This window comes from Rissa tridactyla, chromosome 21 (assembly GCF_028500815.1).
Source record: "Rissa tridactyla isolate bRisTri1 chromosome 21, bRisTri1.patW.cur.20221130, whole genome shotgun sequence".
Lineage (NCBI taxonomy): Eukaryota > Metazoa > Chordata > Aves > Charadriiformes > Laridae > Rissa > Rissa tridactyla.
In genome coordinates, this window is record NC_071486.1 from 1,693,415 (window position 1) to 1,711,824 (window position 18,410).

At 51.3% G+C, this 18,410-nt stretch overlaps 2 protein-coding genes across 3 annotated transcripts in view; one reads left to right on the plus strand and one right to left on the minus strand.

Annotated features, from left to right (window-relative positions):
- GNAI3 (G protein subunit alpha i3) overlaps positions 1 to 17,892 on the plus strand; it is a 37,890-nt gene extending 19,998 nt beyond the window's left edge. For both annotated transcript variants that reach the window (XM_054181492.1, XM_054181493.1), the window contains exons 2-9: positions 816 to 858; positions 973 to 1,114; positions 3,523 to 3,680; positions 11,346 to 11,474; positions 13,976 to 14,105; positions 15,252 to 15,405; positions 16,186 to 16,399; positions 16,518 to 17,892. In XM_054181492.1, the coding sequence (XP_054037467.1) occupies positions 816 to 858; positions 973 to 1,114; positions 3,523 to 3,680; positions 11,346 to 11,474; positions 13,976 to 14,105; positions 15,252 to 15,405; positions 16,186 to 16,376 (947 nt within the window). In that variant the 3' untranslated portion in view covers positions 16,377 to 16,399; positions 16,518 to 17,892. The remainder of the gene's footprint in view (positions 1 to 815; positions 859 to 972; positions 1,115 to 3,522; positions 3,681 to 11,345; positions 11,475 to 13,975; positions 14,106 to 15,251; positions 15,406 to 16,185; positions 16,400 to 16,517) is intronic.
- Positions 1 to 18,410, minus strand: part of SLC16A4 (solute carrier family 16 member 4) — a 383,212-nt gene that overhangs the window by 120,571 nt on the left and 244,231 nt on the right. The gene's annotated exons all lie outside the window — the stretch shown is intronic.

Genomic DNA, 18,410 nt, shown 5'->3' on the forward strand with positions numbered 1-18,410 from the left:
CGGGTGTGCTTGCCGTTGTGCTGTAGTAATGGACCGTGGGAAGGCACCTAGTCCTTCCACTGTGGGGAAAAAAAAAAAACACATGTTAGTTTGAATGAATATGGGCAACATTTGCGCCAGGTGGAGAAAGAAACTTGCAAAATCCGTTATGGTGTTCCTGCTCTGACATAGTAACGCGTTTCCGGGCTTTAATATCTTAACCTGGATTTGCAAGAGCAATTTGTGCACGCTTTTGAGCTCTCTTCTGGGTCTCCTTCCCTTCCACTGCGTATCACACAAGATTGCTTCCCAATGAGATGTTCTTTACAAGAATGTTCCAGGATCTGTGATTGCGTCCACCTGGTTGTTCGAGGCTTTTATCTCGCCCAGCTTGGTGACGGTCGGTAGAGCTGATGACGTCGATGCCCTTCGCTGTAGGGCTGCCTTGGGCTGGAGTTAGTGAGCTGGAAGAGAGAGGGATGGCGGATAGTCTACGAGAGAAATCCTCCTCCCGCTTTTCAGACCTGCCTCCCAGGTGATCGGGAAGTGTACTTTGGAAATCCAGGAACTCTAGGGTTGTTTGGTTTTGGTTTGTTTTTTTTTATTTATAGCGGATAAATTCATAATGAGTGTCAGTGTCTGTAAATAAAACCTAGGAAGGACGTACCTGTGGATGTACTCTCAGCGATCCCTCCCCAGGGGCTGGGATGGCTCCTGGGAAGCTCTGTTACTCCAAACCCCATCAACTTCTGTCCGGGAACCAGGACGAGTACATTCCGCTTTTCCTTTTAATTCCATGTGGTTTCTAACTGGATTTTTTTTTTTGTGCTTTTCAGGTGCTGGAGAGTCTGGGAAAAGCACCATTGTGAAGCAGATGAAGTAAGTGAGAGCGCAGGCATGTAAACTGCAATTTTTTTTGTGTGAGACGAAATAAGGGGATCTGCGGTGCCCTACTGGTTTGGCTTTGGGAATGACGGCTTGGTTTTCTTCCAGGATTATTCATGAGGATGGCTATTCGGAGGAAGAATGCAAACAATATAAAGTGGTTGTCTACAGCAATACTATCCAGTCCATCATTGCAATCATAAGAGCCATGGGAAGGCTAAAGATAGACTTTGGGGAAGTTGCCAGAGCAGTAAGTATTTCACTTATTTCCCTTCGTCTGGGGCTGTGCTGTGAATTGTGTTAATGAATCCTGGAAATTCAGTCCGTGGCGCTCACGCTGGAAATATGTTTGTTACGAGATGCCATAGCAAAAGACCTTTCATAATTCGGAACGTATTACCAGTGTGAAGTGTCAAGGGTGGTTTACTGAGGTTACGGGTAAGAGCCTTTAGTAGTCTGAATGCTCAAAAAAAAAAAAAATCCCCCAACCTTTGTCTTAACTATTTGAATTTTTAACAAAATTCTCGGTTTTGATTTAAATTGCTCGACATCAGTCCTCAGTAGTGCTTCACGGCGTTGTGGCGGTGAATTTTTAAGCTGAGCCAAATAAATTTTAGTAATTGTCACTATTTGTCTTTTTAGTTTTTTGGGGGGGGTTGAGGCCCTGCTTTTCCTCACCCATCCAGTGCTGCTGGTGGTGGTTACTGGTTACTAGCTTCACTTTCAACGCTTCACAGAATCATAGAATGGTTTGGGTGGGAAGGGACCTTAAAGATCATCTTGTCCCACGCCCCTGCCCTGGGCAGGGACACCTCCCACCAGCCCAGGTGGCTCCAAGCCCCGTCCAACCTGGCCTTGAACCCCTCCAGGGATGGGGCAGCCACAGCTTCTCTAGGCAACCTGGGCCAGGGGCTCACCGCCCTCACAGCAAAGAATTTCTTCCAAACTTCTCATCTAAATCTCCCCTTTTTCCGTTTGAGGCCATTACCCCGTGTCCTATCACTTTGCGAGGGTAGAAACCGAAGTTTCAGGATATCTTGACCCACGTGGTGGTGGGGAAAGCACGGGCAGAATGGCGAGTCAGGGACTCCTGGGAATGGGTGGGAGAAGGGAACTGTGTGTGCCAGCGCGGGGCAGCGGCTGCGCAGCCTGGGGCTCTTCCTACCTGGCACTAACTCTTCGTGCTTACGGTTAATATGCAGGAAGTGAAGTAACCTGCGCTGTCTCTTTGTGATGCAACCACAGATGTTTTGAACTGAGGATATAAAGCCTCCTGGCTGAAGGGCATACCTTCGCTCACGTGTTAACCTCGGCTGCGACTCCACCATTGCTCCAAACCCTCCCTCGCCTTCCCCTCCGCCTTTCCTCTGTGCTTGTCGAGGCCGAGGGGGGATTTCAGCTTAGCTGAGGAGGTGGAAGATATTAAAATCCAAGTTCCTTTCTCAGTTGACCTGACCAGGCTGAGCCGGCTTCACAAAAGCAGAAGAGCCTGGTGCCAAGAATTTTCTCATGTCCCAATCCACCCCGAAGGGCAAACAACTTCCCCCGCTTTCCTAGGAAAAGACCCAGGGTAACCGAATTTATTGTCTCGCAGCAAACCGCAGCAGTCACCTCTCCTCAGCGTGGCACCCTACCCCTGAGCGCAGAGCCTCGTAGCTGAGGGTCTGCCTCTGTGGTACAGCACTTCGGGGCTTGATGACGTTAATTTAGGTGCCCGTTGCTTGTGCTGGGGAGGTAGCCTGCTGACTTGACTCTTGCCCGAGCTCAGGTACGTGCTGGGCAGCACGGTTTAGGGATCAAACGAGAGACGTTAGGAGGAGCCAGCGTGAAGCTGAGAACTCGCTGGGACAGCGGAAAGGTCTCTCGCGTCTCCCCAAAGGATGCTGGCAGGGCTGGTGGCTGTAGAAATAAACATTCAGCGCGGGATGTAGATCATCCCCATTTTCGCTCTGAAAATCCGCTTGTTAACTTACAGAAGAGCGAGGCCCTGCTCTTAAGACTTCTGGGAAGAATTTTTCATGCTCTAGGGCAAACGCTCAAACCCCGATCAGTCCATCCCGTCTCTTGATGAAATGGCGTATTAAGAAATCGCTCTCCCTTTCTTCTGACAGCGATTGCAGCAAGTGGCAAGTCCTCGAAACTCGAAACCTATAATCATCCAAAGCTTGCTTCTGATACTGAATTCTTCGTTGTTGCCATACTGTACAACACGAGGTTTTCCCATTTAAAGACTATTCTTTATCGTTTAGTTCGTTAGTCTATAGCAGCACATTGACGCTGTTACCTTTCCTCTGAAATGCTACGCCGCCGGCTTACTGAAATCTCGTGTTTCGGATGTGAATGCTGCCTGTACTTCGGAGCGGCGGATCCCTGCAGCCGTGGCGCTACAGAAGCGTTGTGTGCCACCCGCGATCAGCGCATCTCGCCCCACGGGCTGGAGCTTCTTGCCTAGGATTTGCCTTTCTGACAGCAGGAAAAAAATAACGTGGTGATTTGGGGGGGCGGGGGGAGAGTGGATCGACAGCATGAAGAGGGCACCATGATTCCTTAGAGCAGTTGCCGCATCCCCTGGGACCGTTGCTATTAAACCTCGCTGTAATTTTTAAAGGTATAAATGAGCGTAGTTCCTAATGTGTTTTATTTCCCCTCTTCCTGCAGGACGATGCCCGTCAGCTCTTTGTGTTAGCCGGGAGCGCGGAGGAAGGCGTGATGACTGCCGAGCTCGCCGGCGTGATTAAGCGGTTGTGGAGAGACGCTGGCGTTCAGGCCTGCTTCAGCAGATCCAGAGAATATCAGCTGAACGACTCCGCATCATAGTAAGAAACCGTTACCGGCTCCTGAGCTCTTCCCAGCTTACAAACTGGTGTTCAAAAAGGGCCGGTGTGGCTGAGAGCGGGGTGGTATTTGTGTGGTGAGGGTCCCCTTCAGAGGGAGCGGGTGGAAACCCTGGTTTAACTGGTTTACACGGGGTTGTTTTACAAGGTGACTTGATACTTTAGCTCATCAAAGTCAGTTTTCCTGTTTGTCTTCCCTATGTTTTATTGGGGGGGGGGGGGAAAAACCCCACACATTCTTTTGTTTTGCGCCGAGGTGAGTTTGCCGGTCTGTTTTTCGCGGAAGAATAACTTAGCAGCTTGGCATTACGGTGGCTTGTTACAGCAGGTGATCGCTTCTGTCACCTTCGTTATCCCTACAGAAAGGAGTAACGCCTCCTGATTAAACTCCCAATTTGTAACGATTTCTAGGAGTGGGATCTCCTGATACTGGCCGATCGATATTCTCCTTAACAGCTCTCCCAGCGCTTCCGTTCCCGATGGGGCGCGGGCAGCGCTGCGGGCTGCCTGTAAACCTAAAACCCGCGCAATTGCTTAACAATTGGGAAGTTACGACTAGATAAACAGGCTGCTGCTGGCTGGTTAATGAGGATTTTGACTAAATGCCTCATCTGTTTCCGAGGGGCAGGTTAGTGCAGGGAGGGGAAACTATTCCCTTTAATGAGCAAAACAGTTGTTGCTTTTTTCCCTGTTTAAAGTCATGTGCTTCGTCTCTCTAGAACAAAGATTTGAAACTCTGAAAGGATGATTTTTGGGGTTAAGTTGCCTCCTGATGTCCAGCTGAAAACTCGTCTGGATTTAGCCAAGTTTTAAGCCTTTGAAAAATTAGTTTGGAAGTGCTTTATAAAGGACCTTCAGATGTGTCACAGCTCAGTTGCCTGCAGGCTCTGTCGGCGCGGAGCATATTTTAGCTTGAAAATAAGGGAGAATTTTTCTAAATTTGTAACACCTTGGCAGGCTATCATGGGTTTAGATCAAGGTAAGCGAGTTGACAAGAGGAGGCTTGCTCAGATTCGTGTGCGCCACGCGAGGAGGAAACTTCGGATTCAAAGGGAGAGGGGGGGAAAAAAGGATAGATGAGGAAAGGGGGGGTGGATGAGGGAATAATTTAATGAAAAGAGAAGAGAAGGAAAGCTTAAGGACTTCTGGAGCAGAGGATCTAGGGCAGAAAGCACGAGTGGTGGAGCAGAGCTTAAGGAGGAAGCGAGAGATGGGGAACCTTGGCTTTGTGGTCGTGGTGGTCAGCTTTGAAAGAGGAGGAGAATGAAGGCAGGCTGGAGAATACGGGGCAGAAAAGGGCTCGGGAGGATGGCAGCCCGCTTTAATGGGCTCCCGCTTGCCCTGGCTGGATTTCAGAGGGTTATTCCTGTCCCCGAATATCTACAACCCACTCGTGTCCGGTTTCTGGAAGTGGTAGGTGTGGGCAGAGCCGCTGTGACGAGTTGCTGTCATGAGCTGGTGGCAGAGAGATCTCAGCCCGATGACGGCGTGACATTTTTCCGATAAGTACCTCGGAGAATTTTGCTTCCCGTCCCAAGGCCGCAGGAAGTTGCACCAAAGCAGCGTTATTTTGACTCGGTAGCCTGGCAACTCGGGCCGTTAGGAAACGCCGCAAGTGGGTTCCTTTAGCAGAGCACAATTACGCAGTTAAAACCCTGTTTTCTCCTGCAGGACCCCCCCCGGCCCCAGCGCACAGACCCGGCTGCGTGTTCAGACAGTATTTTTTTTTTTCCTCTCTGCTCAACACGTGGCTCCCGACCTGCCTTATCTTCTGGTCTGACCTAATTATTTCTCTTCTTCATGCTTAAAGGCTGGATGTCCTGCCGTCCCTTTCTGTGGCCGCGCAGGTACTAGTTTTTGTGCACAATTCCTTTGTGGGAGTTTCACTTCCCGGCTCCTTTCGGTATCTCCGACAAATGGGGCTGAAACTTCGGGGTTAGCAGCCTTTAAATGTGTGCCCCGTTTGAGATGATTGAATTTCAGCTGGGAAACCAGTACGGAGCTGTGTTTCAAGCCCGGTTCTGGCTGAGCGGGTGCTGCACCTCGCTTCACAACAGATTTCGGGGCCTCTGCTGAGACACCCGGAAAGGGGGCGGAAAAACAAAAAGAGGAACATCTGAGCGATCGCTTGTGAAAATTAGGTGGCATCAAGAACAAGAGCGCCGTGGCAGAGAGCCAAGGCTTTCGGGGCAGCATCGAATTGTTCCGAAAAAAACCCAAAAAACATTTCTTCCTGCTGTTTCCTGCCTCGCTGAGCACTTGTCCTGGTGTGGGAGGGATCCTGCCCATCCAGAGCTGCCCCGGCAGGCAGGAGCCTGTGTGGGAGGAGAGGAGGCAACACTAATAACGGCGTGTTGTAATGCGTATGCCATGGGCAGTGGTAAGCTCCCGAAGATAACCGCTTGTGACGCTAATCCAAGTGATCTGTCCTGGAATCGTAGCGGGCTTTGCATGTTTTCTTCTTATTTTTGAAGAACAGTTGAGTAAGTCTTGGTCTAAACTGTGGATGGTCAAGCAGTAGTGTGAATGCTCAACGTCTTCTCCAGGCACCATCTGATAATCATAGAATGGTTTGGGTGGGAAGGGACCTTAAAGCCCAGCCAGTGCCACCCCCTGCCCTGGGCAGGGACACCTCCCACCAGCCCAGGTTGCTCCAAGCCCCGTCCAACCTGGCCTTGAACCCCTCCAGGGATGGGGCAGCCACAGCTTCTCTGGGCAACCTGGGCCAGGGTCCCACCACCCTCACAGCCAAGAATTTCTTACCAATATCTCATCTAAAGCTCCCCTCTTTTAGTGTAAAACCGTTCCCCCTCATCCCATGGCTCCCCTCCCTGCTCCAGAGTCCCTCCCCAGCTTTCCTGGAGCCCCTTTAGGGACTGGAAGGGGCTGGAAGGTCTCCCCGGAGCCTTCTCTTCTCCAGGCTGAACCCCCCCAGCTCTCTCAGCCTGTCCCCACAGCAGAGGGGCTCCTGATGTCCCTCTAACCACCCCGCTCTTTTGCTGCGATATTTCAGACATCTCTATTTTTCCTTGCCTTGTTGCACCTTCTCGTTTCGCTTTACCTCTGAGGCGAGCTCTCCAGCTCACCGCTCCCAGCTCCATCAGTGCCGTGGAGAAGCGTTTCAGACCTGGGTACCCAATTCTTGGTGTAACAGCTACGAAGACCAGAAACCTGTCTGCTGGTGCAGCAGGGCTGAGGCACATTCCCGTCTTGCGCATCTTCAGTTACCTCTATCTGACACTTGGAAAAGTCGGCAAGCGGATAATGCTTTGAAATATTTTAGTTTGCTCCTTTGCTACTTTTTCCAAAGTTCATGCAGGCAGCAGTCTGCAGAAACTGTAGGTAATTATCCGCAGTCTCACAGGCAATTAGCATAGTTTCTAATTAACCGTTCTCTTATTCTGCCATCTCTTGTCCTGTTCCCAAGTGGTGGTTTTGGCCTGAATTCCCTGACATGGTGCCGGGTAAAAACTAGATTCTTGGTGCCGGGTAAAAACTAGATTATTTCCATGTGGGGTTTTTTCTCCTCTTTGCTTTCAAGCACCGGCTCGCAGGGCATCGTCCTCGGGATGCTTTATTGTGATTCCCCTCGAGTAGCATCACCTTGGGATCACAGTTCAAGTTTTGAAGTGAGTTTTTTTCATCTTTGGGTCTGTCTTAACTGGTTAAATGGAGAAAGGCAATACACAACACTCCCTTTTCCTGGTAGGTCCCGCTCTGTTATCTTGTTTTCTGCTCTTATCTGCCCAAATCCGGCTAAACACCAGGGGAGAGAGGAGGCAGATTTCTGCAAAAACAACGCATTTCTTAAATATAGGTTTCGCCTGCTTTCTTCCTGCTGCGGGAAGACTCGGCTATGGGCGATTAATTCTGTATGAGCTGGCAGCCCATGCGGGAAGAGCACCATTTGCGTTTTCAGGGTGGCGCAGGGGCTTGTGATAATGTTTCTGGAAAGCCTGGTGTTTGGTGGCTGCAAATCTCGGACCCGCCTGGGTGCCGGACCCGCATCTTTTCTGCCGCCTTCTCCCCTCTCCCTGGCGAAGGCTGGCCTTTTTGTCTGCGGCTCTGCCTTGGGGCGAGATGGTGGCAGCCCCTCCTTCCCGGAGCCCGGCCTGCCGTTCATAATAAACGCTTTGTATGAATCTTTCAGAGCCCTTTTTTGGCCTTGAAAGCATTCTTGCCGGCGCTAAAAGGAAACATGACTGAATTTGTTAGGAAAATACCATTCCAGAGTTGGCGTGAGCGTGCGGAGGAGGGGAAGAACTCCGTTATCTTCACCAACTCAAAGCTTCAGAACGTCCCTCTTCTGCCATCAGCGTTTCTTAGAGCAGCGTGAGATGGGACCACCCTGGAACTGGCAGGTTGTTCTGGTGGGACTGGAAGTAGCCATCCTTGCACACGCAGGTGTTGAACCGGCACCAGGATGGCCTGGGAAGGCTGGGTGGGTCACTGTCCTGGTTTGAGGTAAAACGGAACCAACTTTCTGTTCAGTAATTTTATTTCTTAGCTAGGCCTCTTCTAACCCTCTGAAACTAACAGCGTGTCGTGTCTGAAAGGGTCCGTTCAGAGTGATACGGCCAATGTCTACGGTTTGTGCCAAGGGATGGTACGCAGAGAGGCTCTTGCTTACACTTATTGCTGTAACAACCGAGGTCAGCTAATTTCGTTATTTGCCCCATTAGAGGGTCGGAAGCGGAAGAGCCTAGAGGGGTCCCACCTTTGGGAGGAGCGGACAGGAGAGGTGACCCCAAACTGACCAACAGGGGTGTTCCATCCCATCTGCCCCACGCTCGGTGTAAAAGCTGAGGGATTAAAGGGTCGGTCTCTTCCTTCAACGGCTGACGTCCGAGGAGGACTCTGTCTGTTTGTCTGCCTTTGATCCCCATCCGTGTGTTCCTGACTCCAGCTCTGGAACCCAGTTCCCACCCACCGCTGAGTCCAGTCTGGGACTCCCCCAGTGCCTGCCGGTGACGCCATCCTGGGAGCTTGATACAGTTTTTGTATATACTGTATCTATTTCATTATTTTCCTTTTTATTTTATTATTAATATTTCATTAAAGTAGTTTAGTTTCTTCTAAACTCGGAAATCTCTCTTTATTTCTCCTCCTCCTCTCCGTGCACGAGAGGCTGGGGGGGAGCATCTGTCGCCGGCCATTGGCCCATTTGGCCAAAACCACGACAGTCACTACGACAAACGCAAGTTGCCCTGCAGGCGCTTGGTCAGCTTTTTTTTTTTTTTTTTTTTTTTTTATACTGGAGCCCTCATTTTAAGGGTGAAAATAAGAAGGGAGACAAAACCAAACAGACTTTTTGCAAGCTGGTGTTTGCAAGGTGGCGTTGAAGCAGGAGCAATAGCTGGCTCCATAAACACCAGGGATGCGTGTGTGGTGAGTTCAGCGGCTGAAGGAAGCCGGGTGGCGAAGGAGATCGTGAAAAGGGGCTTCAAACTGCGTGGGACGGAGAAAGATTCAGTAAGGTGTACGTTTTCAGTTCCCGAAACAATATTTGGGAGGAACATCTTTAGACTTTCAGACAGACTGTGGCAAGCCGCGGGTTATGAGTCGCTCGAAACCACGAGTCTCAGACCGTGGTTGTTTTTCCAGTTTTTATTCAAGTTCTACTAAACCCGTAGAGGGGAAACAAGTGGGAGTCGGCGCAGGCTGGGCTCTGCAGCCTGGGTTTGGTGGGTGCCCACAAAGCCAGCTGCCTCCGGCGAGGCGAGGAGGGCTGGAGGAGCCAGCAAGCGCTTGGGCCGCTCCCGAGAAATCCCCTGTGCTGCCTCCTCCAACCGTTCAGGTGTTTCTATGGGATCTGGTATTTATTTGCCCTTGGAATCTCCCTGGAATTAATCTGGCAAAGCTTTTTTTTTTTTTTATTTTTTTAAGGCAGCTTGCGGATAGAGCTTAATCTGCTCCACCTTGTTCCCCTGCCGGACGTGCCAACGTTCAAGAGTGGCACTTTGCGATCTGTTTTGGTGGGACTTGCCTGGCTCCGTTCCCTCCTCGCTGCCTGCCTGAAAAGCCTGAAGTAGGAATTACACCGGTTTCCCTGCCCGAACTTCTGCCGCTGAAAGCCGGCAATTAGGAGCAGACGTTTTACAGCTTCGGCTGGCACATTTGTCACTGCAGTGATTCGGGGCAGCTGTGCGACCTGTAGCAAAGCCAAGCTGTTGGGAGTTGCTGGCTCAGGTCTTAGGTAGGACTCCCATCGGCTTTTGAACCGCCGTATCCCGGCTAAACTCGTACTGGTAGGAAAGAGCTGGGGGGGGAATCTGAGCACGTTATTTCCTCAGTAGAAATATTTCTTAACTGAAGCCTAATGAAGGTTAACTACCTTCCAAATTCTGTTTCGCTAAGCTGAAACTAAAGCTGGCCCCAAGGATAAGTTTTGGGTGGCGCGTTTCTGGCGAAAGAGCGTTTCACAAAGGGGTCATCCCGCTGAACAGGAGAGAGGAATGAGAGGAGCTGGCCCTTTCTGGGCTAAAACGGCTCGCACGGGATACCAGGTCTTTGAGAAAAGCCCCGCGGCGCCGGGCGAGCGCGGGCGGGAGGCTGGCAGGTAGGCTGCATTCTTTTGGGGCTGGGAAAATAGGTCAGCGCTCTGCAAATACACTGGCAATCCTAGCCAGAGGAGATGCTGAAGCCGATGGAGGAGGGAGACGTCACTCAGTACGTGGCCTGGTCGGTGAGGAAGGCGAGTGGAAATTCGGGGTTGGTGGCGCAGCTTTCAGGTGCATGGGAAGGAGCGATCCCTGGCTGGCAACAGATCTGTGATAAAAACGTTTGTCTGGGAGGGCAGGGTTTATTACACTGGTTGTGCCACTAAAAATCTCACAGTTACACAGTGCTGTATTGATTAAAAACTGCTCCTGATAAAGACGTGGCCCGTCCCTTCCCAACGGAGCGATCCTCGTCTCCTTTGCGGAAGCAGGAGGCCGTCACCTTCCCCTTAACAGGAAAAATGAGCTGAGAGGTGTCGCTGGCTGGAGCGGGACTTGTGACGCTGCGGGAAATGATGTGTACCTCTTGAGTTACGTGCCCGAGAGCTGGACTTCAAAGGGAATCTGCTGTAGCTGGAGTTAGTTGGGGTCTCGATGGGCGCCTTGCCTCGGTGCTGCGGAGAAACGGCTTCCTTGGGCGGCCGTGCCGTCGGGGAGCCGGCGAGGACCGTGTTAGTTTGCTGTTGCTAAAGGAATTTGTTATGGGGGTAGTTCTTGACGCTTAATTCTTTCCTCCCGCTTCATTTGCCGTACCCTTGCCCTTTAAAAGCGAGCCGCTGGATTTATTGCCTGGCGCTTTGATGCGAAAGACCTTGACTGCTTTGAATTGCCCCAAGAGATACCAGTCTTGGCATGGCTTCGGCATCAGCAGCGCTTCTCGTGCTGGCTCCTTATCAGGCTTCGTTTTCCCCAGTGAGCCGAACTCTACCCAGCACATGCGGCAAGGTTGTGTGGGGAGGGGGTTGAAAATACACCCCACGAAATCAGCCCTTGGGGACAGGGCTTTGTTTGCTGCGCGTTCGAGGTCTGCCCTACCTGAAGCTGACGAATAAATTCCGTGATGACTTTCTTCTGCAGTTCATAAAAGATTCATGGCCAGCAAGCGAGACTAAAAAAAGCCCGTCTTGTGTTGTCTCTTCTGGTTTAGTTACCTGAATGACTTGGATAGAATATCCCAGCCGACCTATATCCCGACTCAGCAGGATGTTCTGCGGACCAGAGTTAAAACGACCGGCATCGTGGAAACTCACTTCACCTTCAAGGACCTGTACTTCAAGTAAGTGAAGGGCAGCGCTTGTCCCCGTGGACTGTGGGGATTTCTGCGGTGTGTGGTGGTGGTGGTGGGTCCCACACCTGCGCTGCCAAACCTCTTGCCCTGTTTTTAACTGTCCTCCTCGCCTCCGTTACGCTCCCTCTCTCTACTGGCACCGCTCACCGGAGAGACCGGTTTGACTTTTATTTGCCTTCTTCTGTTCTTTTCAGCTGCTTTTATGTTGGAATCGCAGACACAGGTACTGACTGCTTGTTTACAGGATCCCCCCCCACCCCTGCCCAAAAAAAAAAAAATACTAAAAGGACACTGACTCCTGGATTTTGAGTTTAAATTTAACCCCTTCCTGTGAAGCGGGAGGTCAGAGCTCTCCCTGCAGTCGCAGGCTCGGCTCTGGAGGCTGTAGATGACTGTGGCGACCGACGCTCGCTGCCCAGCAGGACCAGGGTGTGCAGAAAACCTGACGGGGACCATCTGCCGTGGCGTGACACCGCCGGGGATGGGACTTCCCCATCCTCCCCGCCTTCTAAATTCAGTCCCTGCAGGGCTCAGGTATCGAGCCTGGTCTTGGCAGTGTCCCTTTACATATCGCTAATGGAGCTCCCTCTAACCTCGTAGCGGCTGCTCGCCTGCAGTTTAGCTCTCCCCCTCCCTGCTCTCGATCCGTTCGTTAGAAAATCCTCGTTAGATCCTGGCTTTGGATCCCGGGTGGGCTCCTGACGAACAGCCCGGAGCCCCGCGGGGTGGGCATTCCTCTCCTGTAACGTGGATGTAGGAAAACGCAGCCCCTCTCTTGGGCGAGTTCCTTCATCTGTGTCACTGTTTTCAACTCCGTGTTGCTCAGAGCCTTTAAACCTTTGTTTGCTTATTTTTTAGCTTGTGTTTGAAAACGGTTTGAAAGAGCCATGAGCAAAAACCCAAGAGTTGCTTGTAGAATCTGATCCGTTTGCACGCTTTTCTGGGGAGAGCCAGGAGCATTTTGGCTTCTGAACCGTCTTAACTTACAGGCCGTTTTAACCAAAACGCCTAAACGCTTTGCGTCACCGAGCTATTTACGTGGCTTCTGGTTCGTCCGGGGGGGGAGGAAAAAAACTTGTCTTCCGTCGTGATGTATTAGGATTAGCGTTTCCAGCTGCAGCGTGTGATGCGCTTCTCAAAATCATCGCGTCTGACTAATGGAGGAGTGAGCTGGAGGTAGCGGGTGGGTTGCGTTTAATGGTTAGAACCCTTCTTTTCAAGGGAAATGGCTGCGCGCTCGGAGGCGTTGCCTCCCCCCCGTGCAAAGAGGGGGGAATCGCTCTTTCCCCAGCCCGTCCCGGAGTCATTGATCATGTGCAGAGCCTGAGACACGAGGCGTCTCGTCTCTCGGAGGGATTTGCTGCACAAAGGAAAGCATTAATCCATCTTAAATCCCGAAGCTGCCATCTTTCCCGCGACGGAAGCCTTGATGTTAAATCTCAGCCATTAATAATAAGGGGCCGGGGCAGCCTCGGTAGAACCGTGACTCGAATTTGGATGAGCTTGGCCAAGCGGAGTTGTCGGGGAAGCCGTTCCTTTCCGCGTGTCTCCGCGCTAAGAGCGGAGAGCGATGGCAGGTGAGACGAGCGAAGTCAATAGCCCGTATCCTCCTGGAGGTTTTCATCTTTCCTCCCGCCGTCTGCGGGGACGGTTTACCTTAAACAGAAGTCGGGATTTAGCTGAACGGCACTTCTGCCTGCCTTGTTTGGCATCGTTAAATCGCGTGGCTTTTGGCCCACCCTGGGCGGTTTCTCTCCTGTCTGCCTATTTGCTCTGATACCACATCAATGCTTATGATTTTCATAGCTCTTGGATATCGACTTGCCTCTGGCTTGATTTTAATTAAGGCACAGTCCATCAGGACATCCCGGGCAATCCCGCTCCTCGTCCAAATCCCGTGGTGAGCAGAGGGTTGTAACCGTCGGAGACGCATTTTTAGGTTTTTTTTTATTGACAGGAATACCGTGAGCAGCTCTGCAGCCTTTTAAACTTCAGATTTTTTTTATTTTTTTTTTTTAATACATGAAACCTCTTTCTTCACCCCATTAACTTTTTTTTTCTGCGTGCCGGCGGTAGGGCGCAGGTAGTGTGTTCCAGATAACGCTCTGTCAGACGCGGTGTAAATGAACTGGAAGGGCTGACTGTGAGTAGGTGTTTGGAGTCCAGTCGAGCAAATGGATTGTTGCTAAGGCGATGGGAGACAGAGAACAAAATAAGCGTGCCCCGGTGAATCAGCAGACTTCTGGAGAGCCGCGTAGCTAACGTTGAGTTCTTCCTGCTGAAACCGCTCTAAAGAAAAGAACTTGAAAATCCAGTGGACGCTCCGCTGAGAAAGGGAGGGCTCGGAGCTGATGGCGGGCTGTCTGCGTGTTTTCCCCCCAAATCCTGCTTGTTTGAGAGTCCTTAGCGGAACCTCCTCCGTCCCCTTACGTGGTGGCCGGGGAGGGAGGTCTCCACAGCTTCTGAGATGGTTCTCCTGCCTCTCCCAGGATGTTTGACGTTGGTGGCCAACGGTCGGAGCGCAAGAAGTGGATCCACTGCTTCGAAGGCGTGACAGCGATTATTTTCTGCGTGGCCCTCAGCGATTACGACCTCGTCTTGGCCGAGGACGAGGAAATGGTACGTTATGGAGGAGTTACCAGTGCCTGCCTGCACGGCGCTGTAGAAGGAAGGTGGAATCAGGGGGAGGGCGTGCCTCCGGCTTGCTCCTCTTCTTCCAGTTCTTCGAGGGCTGTGAAGATGAGCACTTCCTTGCAAGCAGCCTGCAGTACCTTGTCCCAGAAACTGATAAACCAAATCATAGAATCACAGAAGGGTTTGGGTTGGAAGGGACCTTAAAGCCCAGCCAGTGGCACCCCCTGCCCTGGGCAGGGACACCTCCCACCAGCCCAGGTTGCTCCAAGCCCCGTCCAACCTGGCCTTGAACCCCTCCAGGGATGGGGCAGCCACAGCTTCTCTGGGCAACCTGGGCCAGGGGCTCACCGCCCTCACAGCCAAGAATTTCTTCCTCAGATCTCATCTCAATCTCCCCTTTTTCCATTTGAAGCCATTCCCCCTTGTCCCATGGCTCCCCTCCCTGCTCCAGAGTCCCTCCCCAGCTTTCCTGGAGCCCCTTTAGGGACTGGAAGGGGCTGGAAGGTCTCCCCGGAGCCTTCTCTTCTCCAGGCTGAACCCCCCCAGCTCTCTCAGCCTGTCCCCACAGCAGAGGGGCTCCAGCCCTCCCAGCAGCTCCGGGGCCTCCTCCGGCCCCGCTCCAACAGCTCCGTGTCCTTCTGCTGTTGGTGCCCCAGGGCTGGAGGCAGCACTGCAGGGGGGTCTCCCAGAGCGGGGCAGAGGGGCAGAATCCCCCCCTCGCCCTGCTGCCCACGCTGCTGGGGATGCAGCCCAGGCTGCGGGGGGGTTTCTGGGCTGCCAGCGCACGTTGCCGGGGCGTGTGGAGCTTCTCCTCCACCAACACCCTCGACCATAATGCAGATGTGAGATTTTTCTCCAGATTTTTTTTTTCCGGGGAGGTGCTGTGAGTTGTCTTCCTGCGTGCGAGTCCCTCCCTGGAGGAGCGCGCGCGTCCTTGGGGGAGTTAGAGGGTGAGGAGGCGACCTGTCCCCTGCTCGGGGGTTGTGTCCCTGCCCTTCCTGACGGAGTGGCAGTGAGGATGTGTCGGGGACACTCAGCTCTTTGCTCTGGCCTTTGCACAAAGCCTCTCTGTCCCCTCCCCTAATGACTCTGGAATGACACATCGCCACCCTTCTCCTTTGCTTTTTCCAGAACCGGATGCATGAGAGTATGAAACTGTTTGACAGCATTTGTAACAACAAATGGTTTACAGACACATCCATCATTCTCTTCTTGAACAAGAAAGACCTGTTTGAGGAAAAGATTAAGAAAAGCCCGCTGACGATCTGCTATCCCGAGTACACAGGTAAGGCCGGGCTCCTGAAACTGCCTTTTATTTGTCACCGGGGCCAGGAATGAGTCAGTTAAAGCCCGCACAATCTAGGATAATTAAAAGCCTTATCTCTTTTTCCCCTCCCTTCCCTTAGCTCTGGCTCTTGGGCAGCATCTTTGGGCTCTCCAGTTTGCTGATAACTCAGTGCTCGTGGTTCGGAACCGCTTTTTTCCAGGCGTTTTATGGCCTGAAATACAAATAGCAAAGTGTCGCGCTCCAGCGATTCAAGGTCGCTCAACGGTTTCCCGCGTGTTATTAGGACAATTCCTTTCATTTAACTTCAATTTCAGAGCCTGGGAAACTTCTCCGCGTCCCGGGGTATGGCAGTTTTTCACCCTGGGTTTCAGCGAGAGCGTTTTTCGCAGCCCATCCCGCGCGGACGCAGTGCTTCGCCTCGGCGCCGCTGGAGGCGTTTAGATGTTTGAAACAAACTCTCCTTCTTCCAAACCTCCTTATTCCTGTCGCTTGTCGCCCTTCTGACCCGACTATGTGTTTCTAGCACGAAGCGTAAATGTTCCCTTCTTGCGCTCTCCAGGCTGGAGCGGGGAGCGGTCGGTGAGTCGCGGGAGTGACTCGTCCAAGGTCACGGACCAGAAGCTGGGAATAGACTTCAGATTTACAAGAAGGGGTTAACGGTGGATTTGGATTTGGAGCTGGATAAGGCAGATGGTTCCAAGCGGCTTAATATGTACTTAAAAGATCTCTCTGCCGTCAACCGCTGGCCAAAGTAAGGGATCTTATCTTTTTTTTCAGGCTCCAACACGTACGAGGAAGCAGCTGCCTACATCCAGTGTCAGTTTGAAGATCTGAACCGGAGAAAAGACACCAAGGAGATCTACACGCACTTCACCTGCGCCACCGACACCAAGAACGTGCAGTTTGTCTTCGACGCCGTTACGGATGTTATCATTAAAAACAACCTGAAGGAATGCGGGCTCTATTGAGGAGGACGGGGCGCGGGAAGAAGGTAAAGCTGAGCCGCTCGGGGTGGTTTTTTGTGGGTTTTTTTTTTTTCTTTAAGGGTTGTCCGCCGGGGTTTTGCCTCTCGCGTGGGGCTAATCCTCACCTTTTTCTTCCCTTTCAAGTTTTTAAGATGCGGCGTTTTTGAGGAGCAGACTCTTTGCTGCCTGGCGGGGGGACGGCTGCAAGCATGAAAAGAGGACCAGGGGAAAAACGCAAAACAGCATGCGGAACCGTTGCATTCTTTAGCACAATCTTCTGTATTAGGGACCTTTTTATTTTTTTTTTTTTTTTATTTTATTAATGGGATGGCGAAGTTAGGTCGAGCTGGAACAACTGTTAGTGTGACTAGATCATCCTGGCGTCGTTTGGATGGCGTGACCTCCGATGTGTACAGCTGTTGTGAAGTTTTGAGGTGCTGGATTCCAGACCTTCCATATGTAGCTTTTTCTCTCTTTTCTTTGGTTAACGAGCCACCACTCGTCTGGTTTTTAAGGGTTGGTTTGGGGTTTTGTGTTGGTTTTTTTTTTTTTTGTGTGTGTGTTTTTTTCCATCGAGAAAACTGATGTAACTTTACTAAATTTTATTTCTTCCTTTGCGAATGGATCTTGTTTTAAAAATAAAAAAAAAATAAAAAAGGATAAAAAAAAAAAAGAAAGAAACGACAACGACAAACAACAGAAAAATAATCACTTAACTATGCACATGTGACCAGATCATGCAGAAAGTATTCCTCTTAGCAGGAACTCTTTGTTTTTAACACTTGGTATGGTCAGGATTTAATATTTCTGCAACTTAAAGGATCCTTAGAGCTCTTGACGGCGATAGCTTCGGCTTTTATCTGCTGTGTGATTTGTTCCCATCCTGCTACCAGAAGCTTCTGCAGCGGGACCAGCGAGTCTTTTTTTTTTTTTTTTTATTTTGTTGGGGTTTTGTTTTTTTTTTTTGGTTTTTTTAGCTTATGGTTAGGGGCGAACCTGGTTTATGCCGCTATCCCAGCGGAGCTTCCTTCGGCGGGGGCAGCATCCAAGCCAGCGACCGCCTACCTGGGGCTGCGGCGCTCGCTCGGAGACATTCAATGCCGAGCTCCGACCGGGCCGGGAAACGCGTGCTGCTACGGAGCTACTCCCTCAACCACTTCCATATTAATTTTTTGTGTGTGTGCATTTTTGGTCTAAACCAGTGGGCGATTTTTTTTTTTATTATTTTATTACTATTTTTTTCCCTTCCCTGTAAAGGGTGCACCTTGTTCTGCATTGACCGCGGCCTTTTCTGTTCCGAGACTCCTAGCCTGTAGCCACGAGCATGCCTTTACTTTGTATATGTGGTGCCAAATCCCCCTTTGCCACCGTTTTTGACCCCAATAACCTTCATAACCCGTCGGGAACATTCCTTCGCTGACCCCATCGCATCCAGACTCTTCTCTCCCCCTTTGTCACGTGTACAGTTTCGATCTGTTCTAGTTGTTGGCAGTATTAAAATGGTGAGTTAAACACTTGAGCCTTTTCTCTACTTTATTCTTAATTTATTTTTTTTTTTTTTTGTCATTCCCGCTCCCCACACACACACACACGCTTTCTGTGCTTCGCAGGGGAAGGAAGGTAGATGGCTTTGGTGGGAAAAGGGGTGCAATTCCAAGCGTTTTGCTGGGAAAAGGGGTGTGATTCCAAGCCCTTTGGGGGGGGAAAGGGATGGAATTAACGGGACGGGAAGGTCCCTCGCGCTTTTCACGCCTGTCGGTGCTCTCCCTTGCAGCCAGTTCCTCCCCTCCCAAAAGGCTCGGCTTGCGCTGCCCGCATGGAAGACGGCCGGCATCCAGTCGTTCGTCAGGATTATTGGCAGATGCGTAGTTTTACTGCTTATTTATAGCCCGAGTCTCCCTGCCTCCTTTCAACCTGGGCCCGGGGGGAAGGAAATGACTGCTTCGGATGCCCTTACGTGATGTAGATGTCGCCCCTTTTCGGAGCCGCTTGCCTGGAAATACAAAATGAGAATATTCCGGGGCTGTTTTGTGGGTG